The 14440-nt window shown below is 44.6% G+C and overlaps 1 protein-coding gene across 2 annotated transcripts; it reads left to right on the forward strand.

Moving 5' to 3' along the window:
- Positions 1 to 2: 2 nt before the first annotated feature.
- On the forward strand, positions 3 to 8766 carry LOC130275678 (mitochondrial ribosome and complex I assembly factor AltMIEF1). Of its 2 annotated transcripts, none has more exons than XM_056523907.1 (2): positions 3 to 61; positions 8518 to 8766. In XM_056523907.1, the coding sequence occupies exon 2, from the start codon at positions 8554 to 8556 to the stop codon at positions 8764 to 8766; it is 213 nt and encodes a 70-aa protein (XP_056379882.1). In that variant the 5' UTR covers positions 3 to 61; positions 8518 to 8553. The 2 variants fall into 2 exon arrangements, with proteins under 2 accessions (XP_056379882.1, XP_056379883.1); XM_056523908.1 differs by lacking the exon at positions 3 to 61 and adding an exon at positions 221 to 241.
- Positions 8767 to 14440: the final 5674 nt, after the last annotated feature.

The following is a 14440-nucleotide window of genomic DNA, read 5'->3' on the forward strand; positions in this document are numbered from 1 at the left end:
GAAGTGTATAACCACCCTCCCGTGACCGGAAGTTCTGACGTATTACCGGCGACCCTGAGAGGTAATGTGCATTGAGCGGCTGGAGGGTCAGTGGAGGGTGAGGTTGGGCGGGAATCCTGCCGGGACACAGCTGTGTAGAGTGGACTCTGTGTAACCTCTGTCTACTTCTGATGATGTCGTCTGTCACAGTGGGGATAGCTCGTTTTCCCGGGCTGTGACGTCATGTCCCCGCCTGGCACAGGTAGTTCACCCACATAGGTGCCACCTGGTGACAGGGAGGAAGGGTTAGGTGTGTAAGAGATGTGGAATAAACATGGTGGCTGACTCTGTGCTGTACCATGTGTTACAGGTTATTGCTCTCTGTTATCGGCCTTCTAAATGTATCTGGTCTGGGGACACCCCAAAAAAATGAAAATAAATAAATAAATATATACAGTGGTCCCTCAAGTTACAATATTTGCCAGGGTGCCTCCAGCTGTGGCAAAACTACAACTCCAAGCATGCCCGGACAGCCGAAGGCTGTCCGGGCATGCTGGGAGTTGTAGTTTTGCCACAGCTGGAGGCACCCTCTTTGGGAAAAACTGGTCTGTGTAGAGGACAGGAGCTTCTCCAGGGTCCTGTAAAGAACGCGCAATGTCCTTAAAAAAAAAAAAGAGAGCCGCCCTCACCTGATGCCCAAAGGAGCAGGTAACCCTGGCACAGGTAACGAGTACAGAACATGTAATACCTCCCTGTACTGTAGGGGGCGCTACCAGACACCAGTCACTGCATGCACTTTAGGAATACACGGGTTTTACCAGTGAAATATCCATCCGATTGGTCGGTTCTTACAGCCATTGACACGTTTCGCAGATTCCATTAACATTGTATGTTGAGTCTGGTTTCAAGTTACAATGGTCCAGAAAAGACCATTGTATGTTGAAACTATTGTATGTTGAGGCCATTGTAAGTTGAGGGATCACTGTATATATATATATCTATCACTGGTACTACATAAGTGGGCAACTACAACTCCCATCATGCCAGCCATATTGCTTTACATATAGCCATGTTTGCTGAACCAGGGCACCTCCAGGTGTTGCAAAGCTACAACTCCAAGCATGCCCGGACAGCCGTTGGCTGTCCGGCATGCTGGGAGTTGTAGTTTTGCAACAGCTGGAGGTGCCCTGGTTGGGCAAACACTGACATAAAGCAGAAAGTACACTAACAAGTCTTAAAGGGGTACTCCAATGGAAAACGTGTGTATGTATATGTATATATATATATATATATATATATATATATATATAATTTTTTTTTTTTTATCCTCTGATGACAAAGTTTGAAAATATTTGTAAATTATTTCTATTAAAAAAAAATCTTAATCTTTCCAGTACTTATAAGCTTCTGCATTCTCCACAGGAAGTTCTTTTCTTTTTGAATTTCCTTTCTGTCTGACCACAGTTCTCTCTGCTGATACCTCTGTCCATTTTAGGAACTGTCCAGAAGAGGAGAGGCCTTCTATGGGTATTTGCTCCTGCTCTGGATAGTTCCTAAAATGGACAGAGGTGGCAGCAGAGAGCAGTGTGGTTGGAAAGAAAGGAAATTCCTCTGTAGTATACAAAAGCTTATATGTACTAGAAGGGTTAACATTGTTTTTTTGTTAATAGAAGTACAGTAATTTACAAATCTTTAACTTTCTGTCATCAGTTGACTTAAAAAAAAAAAAAAGTTTTTCCAATGGAGTACCCCTTTAAAGAAGTAGTTCAGTAGTGAACAAGTGGTGAACAACTTATCCCCTATCCTAAGGATAGGGGATAAGTTGCAGATCGCGGGGGGTCCGACTGCTGGGGCCCCCCTCGATCTCCTGTACGGAGCCCCGACAGCCCGCGGGAAGGGGGCGTGTCGACCTCCGCACGAAGCGGCGGCTCACACGCCCCCTCAATACAACTCTATGGCAGAGCCGGAGTGCTGCCTTTGGCAATCTCCGGCTCTGCCATAGAGATGTATTGAGGGGGCCTGTCGGCCGCCGCTTCATGCGGGGGTTGACACCCGATATCTGGCCGGAGAGCCTGGGCCCTGTACAGAGAGATCGCAGGGGGCCCCAGCGGTCGGACCCACCGCGATCTCAAACTTATCCCCCTATCCTTAGGATAGGGGATACGTTTTTCACCACTGGACTACCCCTTTAAGGGTTTTCCTATGAAGTTACTCATTTGTATGTAAAAGGGATGTTTCCCACTCTAGTAAGGATACTGGTTCTCATTGATGGGACCCCACTGGTGTATAGGAGTATTACAGGTGGTTCTTCATGAGTTACATATTTAAATTTAGTTGTTTTCCAGAAGGAAGAAGCCGTACCATTGTAGGTTTTGCATACCTCTGCCCCGACGCTGATCCCCCATTCTTCCTCCAGTCATTGCTACAGGTTACATGAGCAGCGGACGTCAGGTCACTCACCGTACACTGCTCATGTAACACCGGAGCACCGACCAGAGGCAGAACAGGGGATCAGCGTGGGAACAGAGGTGGAGGTAAGTAAAACATTTTTTTTTTTTCTCAAAGATGAGAGGGCACTAATGATTGTGACACATGAAGGGCGATAAGTGGGGCGCTAATAATTGTGACACATGAGGGGGCAATAATAGTTGTGACTCACAAGGGGAGATGGGGAAACACTAATGATTGTGACACGTGAGAGAGTTGATGGGTGGGCAGGTTACCTGTGGAACTTCCGCACCGTATTTGCTGCAGAAAATCCGCAGTAGAGGCAGATTTGCAGGTTTTTCTTCAGATCGATTGAAGTCAATGGTTGCAAAATCCTCTGCAGAAATTCCACTGGTAATCCACCCGTGTGAACGCAGCCGACAGGTGTGGTCACGTGCCGAATGTTGCTGCAGATTTTCTGCAGCTGATTTTGGTGGGCACATAACAAATATGGCCTGTGTGACACTACCCTAAAGGGGTTTTCCAGGAAACACGAACACAAATAGTTTTGTTTAAAAAAAATAAAGATGAGACATTTATCACTGTAACACACAGGCGGGGAGATGAGGGGACCTTGTTAACTGACACAGGGAGGAATATGAAGGGATATTGGCCTCCCCATGAAATAAACAATAGGCGGGATACTTCTAATTCTACACTTATCCCTTCTACTTCTCCAAGGTTAGGGGCATGGAAAACCCACATGGAAGAAGTCTCACATGTACATATAAAAATATATTGGCTGTAAATGGTGATGTGCTACCCTGAACTCTGGGCATAGTGTCACAGGGTGTACACACAGGAGCAGGGACTCCCATCACTGGACTCCATGCCCCTGTACAGTATTGATCTGTGCTGTATACTATAAGGCAGTGGTCTTCAAACTGTGGCCCTCCAGATGTTACAAAACTACAATTCCCAGTATGCCTTGACAGCCGTTGGCTGTCCGAGCATGCTGGGAGTTGTAGTTTTGCAACATCTGGAGGGCCACAGTTTGAAGACCGCTGCTATACGGGGAGATTTATCAAAACCCATGTAGAGGAAAAGGGGAGCAGTTGCCCATAGCAACCAGTCTGATTGCTTCTTTCATATTTCAGAAGCCTTTTTTTTTATTTTTTTACAAAAGAGAAGCAATCTGGTTGCTAGAGGTAACTGCTCCACTTTTTCGTGGCACAAGTTTTGATAAATCTTTCCCCTATATGCATCAGCAATGATCTGGACAGCACTGTAGCAATGCTGGGCCAATCCAGTGAATGTAAAGTGAGCGGCGATGCATACAGTGCAGGCATCACTGCTCAAATACACGTGTGCCTGCCCACCAGAGAGCAGATTGTTCCTGTCATCTGATATTGGAGGATCGGCCGGATAGATGCCGACTGCGATGTGGAAAGTTGTCATTAAAATAATTTGGGAGGTTTAAAGTATAAAGGAGGTTCATAAAATTTTATCCATGGGGCTGTTACTCTAATTTGCAGCATTTCATCTATTAGGTTCATTGCCTACTACGTGTATTTTCATGTGGATATGCTCACAGAAAATCCATGGTGGGTTACTGTACTAGTCACATGGATGACATTAGAGATGAGCGAACTTACAGTAAATTCGATTCGTCACGAACTTCTCGGCTCGGCAGTTGATGACTCATCCTGCATAAATTAGTTCAGCTTTCCGGTGCTCCGGTGAGCTGGAAAAGGTGGATACAGTCTTAGGAGACTCTTTCCTAGGACTGTATCCACCTTTTCCAGCCCACCGGAGCACCTGAAGGCTGAACTAATTTATGCAGGATAAGTCATCAACTGCCGAGCCGAGAAGTTCGTGACGAATCGAATTTACTGTAAGTTCTCTCATCTCTAGATGACATGTTATAAAAATTGAAGATTTTTTTTTGTCTCATTTGACTTGGATTTTTAAATTCATTACAATTTCTTTTGCAGATTTAGTTATTATAGATTTTCCCTATTGACTTAACCATTACTATAGTCTGATTTTCCCGTTATGTCTGCTATAGAGTAATGATATATAACTTGCTATAATGGGAAATATCTTACAAGTAGTTATTCCGTCTGGACAAGCCTTGTACATATAGAGGGAGAAAACCTGTGTAGAGGAAGCAACCAATCAGATTGCGTCTTTCATTTTTAAAAAGGCCTCTGAAAATTAATGTTAGAATTCTGTTTGCTATGGGCAACTATTCCTCTTTTCCTTTGCACAGGTTTTGATAAATCTCCCCCATAGACATCACAGAGAGGAGTCACCAACATGGTGGATTTGTTGGAGATTTTTGTTGCAGATTCCTTACACTGGATTATTTACTGAACTATTTACAAGTTGTGGGAAAATAAAAAAAATAAAAATCCATTGAGTTGCGATATTGTTCCATTTTTTTTTTTACACCAGAGTTCACCCATTTCATTGCAGAGGGTAAATAAGCAAATAAAAATGCTGTCATGTCTGAACTAAGACTGTATTTTCATCCCTAGACCAAAAGTAAACGGCACATGCGGATATAGCAATAAGTGGTTACAGCCCAATTGGTATGTTCAGCTAAGTCTGGACCGAGCACACTCAACAAATTTCTCAAGGAAGAATTCGAGTGTGCAACATGCGTCGCCATAATTAATCGTCGCTATGAATGCCGGTCCCTATTGACGTCAATGCAGTTTTGCACAGTATTCCACCTAATGATTTAAAGGGGTGCTCCGCTGCTCAGCGTTTGGAACAAACTGTTCCTAACGCTGGAGCCGGCGCCGGGAGCTCGTGACCTCATAGCCCTGCCCCTCATGCTGTCACGCCCCACCCCCTCAATGCAAGTCTATCGGAGGGGGCGTGACAGCCGTCACGCCCCCTCCCATAGACTTGCATTGAAGGGGCAGGGGTGACGTCATGAGGGGGTGGGGCTATGACATCACAAGCTGCCAGTGCCGACTCCAGCTTTCGGAACAGTTTGTCCCAAACGCTGAGCAGCGGCGCACCCCTGTAACTGTTCATTCCTTGGTCAGAGTCCTGAATTTGAGTTTCTGCGGAGAACATTCTGCTGTGCAAATTCCACAGTGTGCACAGAGTGGCAGAATCATATTAAAGGGGTACTCCCGTGGAAAACTTTTTTTTTTTTTTTTTTTTTTTTTAATCAACTGGTGCCAGAAAGTTGAACAGATTTGTAAATCACTTCTATTAAATCTTAATCTTTTTAGGGGCTGTATACTAAAGAGAAATCCAAAAAAAAGGAAATGCATTTCCTCTAATGTCATGACCACAGTGCTCTCTGCTGTCCATTTTAGGAACTGTCCAGGGCAGAAGAAGGGTAGGGGCTGGAGCTCTTTAAAGGGGCACTCCCGTGGAAAACTTTATTTATTTATTTTTTTTAAATCAACTGGTGCCAGAAACTGTCCAGACCAGGAGAAAATCCCCATAGCAAACATATGCTGCTCTGGACAGTTCCTAAAATGAACAGCAGAGAGCACTGTGATCATGACATCAGAGGAAATGCATTCCTTTTTGGGATTTCTCTTTAGTATACAGCCCCTAAAAAGTACTGGAAGGATTAAGTTTTTTTAAATAGAAGTGATTTACAAAAAAAAAAAAGTTTTCCACGGGAGTACCCCTTTAAAGACAATGGGAGGCTGCTGCATCGGAATTTCTGTAGTGTAAATGGGCCCTTAGGGGATAAAGTTTGGACCTAGTAGGAAAATTTTAAAGCTGGAAGTTTATTTTATAGCTGTCAGGCTGCTCATGAGGGGTAATGGTTCTCATTGGAGAGACCTAGCTGGTGTAAAAGGAATTGAAGAGGTATTCCAGCCCCTTAAAAACCCATCCACTGGATTGGGGTTAAAGGGATTATCCAGTATTAGAAAAACACTGTCTGCAGGTTGTGTGTGGTATTGCTGCTCAATTCCATTGAAGTGAAAGAAGCCAATTAGTAATACCTTACACAACCGGAGGACAGGGCTTGGTTCTGTTTTTCTAGTACTGTCCATTCAATGTTTGATTGCAGAAGGTCCAACCTCTGAAACTCTCTGCGATCCCCAGAACAACTCCCCGACTCTCCCCGCACGTGTTTGATACGTTGTGTATCGGAGCGCCATAGTGTACCAGTGTATATCACTTCATGGGGTGGCGGGGATTAAGAGGAACAACTCACAGAATCTTGATGCTAAATGATACATTTCCTTACGCCTAAAGGTTTTTTACTGGAAGGTGTGGACTCATTTGTAGCTTGTTAGGCAATTAGAGTATTTCCTAAAGGACAAAAATGTGATTTCCAACACTTCAGATTCCAGTGATCACACTTGCAACGTTGCAAAAACTTCACATACAAATACATGCGTGGGCTACTTCTGTACATTCAGCAGATAAGTGCTACATTTTACACCTAGGGAAATCCTCCCCCCTTCCTGTTCCAATAAGCTATTAAAGGAGAACTCCGGGATGTAACAACTTATCTCCTATCCTAAGGATAGAGGATAAGTGTTAGATTGCGGGGAGTACAACCACTGGGGCCCCCCGCAATCTCCCGAATGGCGACCTGGTTCTCAGCATGAATGGGGTGTGTTGACCACCACACAAAGCTGCGGCTGACACTCCCCCCTCCATGCAGCTCTATGGGAGAGCCGGAGCGCTGCTTTCTGCAATCTCCGGCTCTCCCATAGAGCTGCATGGAGGGGGCATGTCGGCCGCAGCTTCGTGTGGTGGTCAACACACCCCATTCATGCTGAGAACCAGGTCGCCATTCGGGAGATTGCGGGGGGCCCCAGTGGTTGTACTCCCCGCAATCGAACACTAAGGATAGGGGATAAGTTGTTACATTCCGGAGTTCTCCTTTTCAAGCACAGATTGCCAAGTGCTGCTTGGTAAAACTAAAACCCTTATTAGTCAAGTAATGTAATAAATAAAGGTAACATTTATTAAAACAAATTAAAGGGGTACTCCAGGGGAAATTATTATTTTTTTAATCAACTGGTGCCCGAAAGTTAAACAGATTTGTAAATTACTTCTATTAAAAAATCTTTACCCTTCCATTACTTTTGAGCAGCTGTATGCTACAGAGGAAAATTTCTTCTTTTTACATTTTTTTTTTTGTCTTCTCCAAACTGCTCTCTGCTGACACCTGATGCCCATATCAGGAACTGTCCGGAGCAGGAGAGGTTTGCTTTAGGGATTTTCTCCTGCTCTGGGCAGTTCCTGACAAGGACAGAAGTGTCAGCAGAGAGCACTGTGGACAAGACAAAAAAGAAATTCAAAAAGGAAAGAATTTCCTCTGTAGCATACAGCTTCTAAAAAGTACTGGAAGGGTAAAGATTTGTTAATAGAAGTAATTTACAAATCTGTTTTAACTTTCTGGTATCAGTTGATTAAAAAATTATTTTTTTTTTCCAACGGAGTACCCCTTTAACTAAAATATATTATAATAATAATAATAATTATTATTGCCTAAAAATATTAAATCAGTATAAATGTATTTATGGGTTTGTTGGAAACCTGCTATAAAATTATTGTTTTAAAAATGTTTTTCCCATCTTAGAAGTAAATGGAATTGACACCAAACTTGGCAGTAACCATATTCCTGGCCATCATTCTGTTTATTCCCTGCATATATGACATGAGAAACAGTTCACACAATCGCTGCTTGTTAAAACTAATCCAAAACTACAACTCCCAGCATCCCTGGACAGCCAACATCTGTCAGGGCATGCTGGCAGTTGTAGTTTTGCAACAGCTGAAAGCACACTGTTTGAAAAACACTGAATTAGATGATCAGTGATGAGTGTCCTTTCTGGAAAAGACCCTTTAAGGGCAGGGTCACACATGGCACATGTACTGATGACAGTCACAGAGGGACTGCAGAGGGAGCTCCTGGCTCTATTAGTGGACACACAGAGCTACTGGGCCACAGCCGGGAGCTCGCTCTGCTGTCCCTCTGTGACTGCTGTCGGTGCATCTGCAGTGTGAAATACGCTGCTGATGCGCCCTGTGTCGGCCCTGCCCTAAGGGTGTATTCACATGTACAGTTTTACTTTTTTATCACTTTTTTTTTTTTTTTCTCCTTGCCTGTAGACTGGCTGGACCATCTCTTCTCACTCCACTCCTGCCATGGCAGGCTGGTCCCGCGAGGGAGTGCTGACTCTGTACCGCGCCCTCCTGCGCCGAGGGCGCAAACTTGAGTTTACTGATCGTGACTACTACGCCTCGTACGTGCGCAGAGAATTCAGGAAGAATCAGAGCCTTACTAAGCTGGAAGACAAAGAAAAACAGCTGGAAAAGGGAGAGTATTTCCTAAGGACCAACCTCGGAGGGCTGGTGTAAAACGTGCAATTCACCTATTTGTTACTCGCATAGAAAGGTAAATGATCTGGATAGTTTATAGCTCTGAGGTTCACTAAGCAGATGCTGTTATGTTTGGAATAGTGGAACACCTCAGGCTTAAACATTTACATAATGTAATAGGTGATTGTGTAATAGAAAATGGTTTCTTCAACCTAGTTTATCATGTATATTATGTGATAACCCAGTGTTTCCCAACCAGGGTGTGTCCAGATGTTGCAAAACTACAACTCCCAGCATGCCCAGACAGCCTTTGGCTGTCCGGGCATGCTGGGAGTTGTAGTTTTGCAACATCTGGAGGCACCCTGGTTGGGAAACATTGTGATAACCTAACAGAGGGGTAGCATACAGCTCAGGGGCCCTTGTTCTTATGACAGAAATAAAAACTTGTGGACAATTAACTTTTTTTCTTCCCTTTTACCCAAATCTTTCTCCAATTTTTATCTTTAAAGGGGGTATCTAGCTTTAAAAAACGTATCCCCTATCCACAAGAAAGGGCCTGGCTCTCAACGGTGAACCCTCCGGCCCCTGCCTTCTGAGACAAACTCGTCTCGGCAGTGATGACATGCTTAGCCAATCACCGGCTGAGGCAGGCCACCATTGCGGCTGGTTGTTGGCCGAGTGGGCGGTCATTGCTAAAATGAGTAGGGGGCCAGAGCATTTAGCAGGGAGAGTCGGGCCCTGTTCTGGAGATACTTTTTTTTTTTAAATTTGCTTTAAGGCGTTATCTGTTCTTATAAAACAGAGCTGATTTCTTCAAAAAACCTCACCACATCTGTCCTCAGGTTGTGTGTGGTTCAAGGGCTGTGTAGTCGGTAGATAAATGTTCCGACTCCGGAGTTATCTGTACTTCCGACTCCACTGTATTAATATGCGAATATATTTTATACATTCCTTGAAGGAAAGGAAGACAACGTACATCTCATTACCACAGGAATACTGGCTGGGAAGCCAACAGTCTACTGTATTGAACAGTTTGTGTGCTGATCTGCTGCTGAAGATAGGGCAGTGGGTGGATCCAGGAAGGGGCATTTATTATAAAACATGATTTCCTTAGTAGAATCCCATAGTCATGTTTAAAGGGGTACTCCGCCCCTAGACATCTTTTCCCCTATCCAAAGTATAGGGGATAAGATGTCAGATTGCCGGGGTCCCGCTGCTGCGGCACCGCGCTTTCATTACTACACAGAGCAAGTTTTCTCTGTGCGTAATGACGGGCGATACAGGGGACGGAGCAGCGTGACGTCATGGCTCCGCCCCTCGTGACATCATGGCCCGCCCCCTTAATGCAAGTCTATGGCAGGGGGTGTGACGACCACCACGCCCCCTCCCATAGGCTTGTATTGAGGGGGCTGGCTGTGATATCATGAGGGGCGCAGCCATGACGTAACGATGCTCCGGCCCCTGTATCGCCCGTCATTACACACAGAGCGAACTCGCTCTGTGCAGTAACGATAGCGCGGTGCCGCAGCGGCAATCCTGGGGGTCCCCAGCAGTGGGACCCTGGCAATCTGACATCTTATCCCCTATCCTTTGGATAGGGGATAAGATGTCTAGGGGCGGAGTACCCCTTTAAGCTAACAATCGAGTTTACAAGTTTTTATAGCCTTAGCTGAATGGCAGCAGTTTTTCCCAATGGTTTACAGTAGAGATGAGCGAACTTACAGTAAATTCGATTCGTCACGAACTTCTCGGCTCGGCAGTTGATGACTTTTCCTACATAAATTAGTTCAGCTTTCAGGTGCTCCAGTGGGCTGGAAAAGGTGGATACAGTCCTAGGAGACTCTTTCCTAGGAATGTATCCACCTTTTCCAGCCCACCGGAGCACCTGAAGGCTGAACTAATTTACGCAGGAAAAGTCATCAACTGCCGAGCCGAGAAGTTCGTGACAAATCAAATTTACTGTACGTTTGCTCATCTCTAGTTTACAGCTTCAGTCTTGAACTATTGACCCTCCATTCCCTTCACTTATACAAGTGTCTCTAGTCCTGCAAAAAACGTATTTACTTAAAGGGGTAATGACACCTGTCTCGGGAAACGCACAGTTTAGAAGAGGTTTTCTATGGGGATTTGCTTCTAAACTGGCGTTTCCCGAGACAGGTGTCATCAGAGAGGACTTAGACAGAAAAGAACAACCTTAACTTCAGAAGGTCATAAGTACTGAAAGGATTAAGATTTTTTAATATAAGTAATTTACAAATCTGTTTAACTTTCTGGAGCCAGTTGATATATATATATAAAAAAAAAAAAGTATTTCCCTGGATTACCCCTTTAACCTCTTCAGGACGCAGGGCGTATCCATACGCCCGTGGGAATTCCGGTCCCCACCGCTAGCCGGTTGGGGACCGGAGCCGGATGCCTGCTGAAATCGTTCAGCAGGCATCCCGGCATATCGCCCAGGGGGGTCATTATGCCCCCCCATGTCGGCGATGACTGTAGATCGCTGGACTGAATTGTGGGAGTCTGCGGCGATTCTGGGTCAATCGGGTCTCCAGTGACCCGGAATTACTGGCTGATCGGGGCCGTCTCTGACGGCCCCGAACAGCCATAGCCTGCAGAGGTGAGGTGGCACTGGTGCCACCTCACGATCGCCCTGATTCATCGGCCGGTTTACCTGCCGACCAATCGGGGCGCCTGCTGCGGGTGTCACTCCCGCAATCCGCTCCGCCCCTCTTCCGGAGAACGTGAGCGGGTGCGGGAAGAAGACCCCGGGTGCTGGGGACCCCGATCCCCAGGAGCGACGGCCGCGGCGAGGGACTGTCCTGCAGTGGAGCAGCAGCAGCAGGAGGTGAGTGACAGCCTCCTGCTGTTGCTTAGCAACAGCTCCCAGCATGCAAAAAGGGCATGCTGGGAGCTGTAGTTATGCAACAGCAGGAGGCAGACCACCACAACTCCCAGCATTCCCTTATGGGCATGCTGGGACTTATAGTTTTACAACAGCTGGAGGCACATTTTTCTATGGAAAAGTGTACCTTCAGCTGTTGTATAACTACAACTCCCAGCTTGCACAAACAGCTAAAGTGCATGCTGGGAGTTGTAGTGGTGCATCTGCTGGTTGCATAACTACAACTCCCAGCATGCCCGTTGGCTGTCGGTGACTGCTGAGAGTTGTAGTTTTGCAACAGCTGAAGGCACACTGGTTGTGAAACCTAACTTTTACCTAACTCAGTGTTTCACGACCGGTGTGCCTCCAGCTGTTGCAAACTACAACTCCCAGCATGCACCGTATATGCTGGGAGTTGTAGTTTTGCAACAGCTGGAGGCACACTGGTTGTTAAACAGAGTTGGGTCACAAACTCAGTGATACATAACCAGTGTGCCTACAGCTGTTGCAAAACTAAAACTCTCAGCATGTACAGTCTGCCAGCACATGCTGGAAGTTGTAGTTTTGCAACAGCTGGATGTTCTCCCCCCCCCCCCCCCATGTGAATGTACAGGGTACACTCACATGGGCGGAGGTTTACAGTAAGTATCCGGCTGCAAGTTTGAGCTGCGGCAGAATTTTTTTTGCCGCAGCTCAAACTGCCAGCGAGAAACTACTGTGAACCCCCGCCTGTGCGACTGTACCCTAAAAACACTACACTACCACAAAATAAAATAAAAAGTAAAAAACACTACATATACACATACCCCTACACAGCCCCCCTCCCCTCCCCAATAAAAATGAAAAACGTCTGGTACGCCACTGTTTCCAAAATGAAGCCTCCAGCTGTTGCAAAACAACTATTCCCAGTATTGCCGGACAGCCGTTGAATGTCCAGGCATGCTGGGAGTTTTACAACAGCTGGAGGCACCCTGTTTGGGAATCGCTGACGTAGAATACCCCAATGTCCACCCCTATGCAAATCCCTAATTTAGGCCTCAAATGGGCCCTGTCGTATTTCAAGGCAACAGTTTAGGGTCACATATGGGGTATCGCCGTACTCGGGAGAAATTGTGTTACAAATTTTGGGGGGTATTTTCTGCTATTACCCTTTTTAAAAATGTTACATTTTTGGGAAAACAAGCATTTTAGGTAAAAAAAGAAAAATAATAATTTTTTTTTTTACATATGCAAAAGTCGTGAAACACCTGTGGGGTATAAAGGTTCACTTAACCCCTTTTTACGTTCACCGAGGGGTCTAGTTTCCAAAATGGTATGCCATGTGTTTGTTTTTTTGTTTTTTTTGCTGTCCTGGCACCATAGGAGCTTCCTAAATGCGACATGCCCCCCGAGCAAAATTTGGTCTCAAAAAGCCAAATATGACTCCTTTTCTTCTGAGCATTGTAGTTCGCCCGTAGTGCACTTCAGGCCAACTTATGGGGTACTTCCATACTCAGAAGAGATGGGGTTACAAATTTTGGGGGGGTATTTTCTGCTATTAACCCTTGCAAAAATGTGAAATTTGGGGGGAAACACATTTTTGTGAAAATAATTTTTTTCTTTTTTTACGTATGTAAAAGACGTGAAACACCTGTGGGGTATTAAGGCTCACTTTATTCCTTGTTACGTTCCTCAAGGGGTCTAGTTTCCAAAATGGTATGCCATGTGTTTTTTTTTTTTGTTGCTGTTCTGGCACCATAGGGGCTTCCTAAATGCAACATGCCCCCCAAAAACCATTTCAGAAAAACGTACTCTCCAAAATCCCCTTATCGCTCCTTCGCTTCTGAGCCCTCTACTGCGCCCGCCGAACACTTTTCATGGACATATGAGGTATGTCCTTACTCGAGAGAAATTGGGCTAAAAATATAAGTATACATTTTCTCCTTTTACCCCTTGTAAAAATTCAAAAATTGGGTCTACAAGAACATGCGAGTGTAAAAAATGAAGATTGTGAATTTTCTCCTTCACTTTGCTGCTATTCCTGTGAAACACCTAAAGGGTTAAAACGCTGACTGAATGTAATTTTGAATACTTTGGGGGGTGCAGTTTTTATAATGGGGTAATTTGTGGGTTATTTCTAATATGAAGACCCTTCAAATCCACTTCAAACCTGAACTGGTCCCTGAAAAAAAGCGAGTTTCAAAATTTTGTGAAAAATTTTTGAAAATTGCTGCTGAACTTTGAAGCCCTCTGGTGTCTTCCAAAAGTAAAAACTTGTCAATTTTATGATGCCAACATAAAGTAGACATATTGGAAATGTGAATAAAAAAAAATGTATTTTGAATATCCATTTTCCTTACAAGCAGAAAGCTTCAAAGTTAGAAAAATGCTAAATTTTAAAAATTTTCATCAAATTTTGGATTTTTCACCAAGGATGCAAGTTACCACAAAAATTTACCACTATGTTAAAGTAGAATATGTCACGAAAAAACAATCTCTGAATCAAAATAAGTAAAAGCATTCCAGAGTTATTAATGTTTAAAGTGACAGTGGTCAGAATTGCAAAAAACATCCGAGTCCTTAAGGTGAAAAAGGGCTAAGTCCTTAAGGGGTTAATCCCTTATCAGTGAGAGGATAGGTTACCCTTGGGTTGTCTGTAACAGCAGAACACAACACTATGGAAAGTATAAGTATTGCCGCTCCTAATTGCGCGTTGCGTGCCATATAGTGAAGCACATGAAAAGCTTCTTCACGGTCACTTAACGTGCTCGTTTTGTGGTTACGTGAGGCACTGCATGCATTGATCTTTATTCTTAAAGTAGAGAAGTCATTAATTATAACTTTTTGTGAATT

This window comes from Hyla sarda, chromosome 6, assembly GCF_029499605.1.
Source record: "Hyla sarda isolate aHylSar1 chromosome 6, aHylSar1.hap1, whole genome shotgun sequence".
NCBI classification, from domain to species: domain Eukaryota; kingdom Metazoa; phylum Chordata; class Amphibia; order Anura; family Hylidae; genus Hyla; species Hyla sarda.

Bases quoted from the DNA above. Each gene is read 5' to 3' on its own strand.
- LOC130275678 (XM_056523907.1), top strand. From the start codon at position 8,554: ATGGCAGGCTGGTCCCGCGAGGGAGTGCTGACTCTGTACCGCGCCCTC.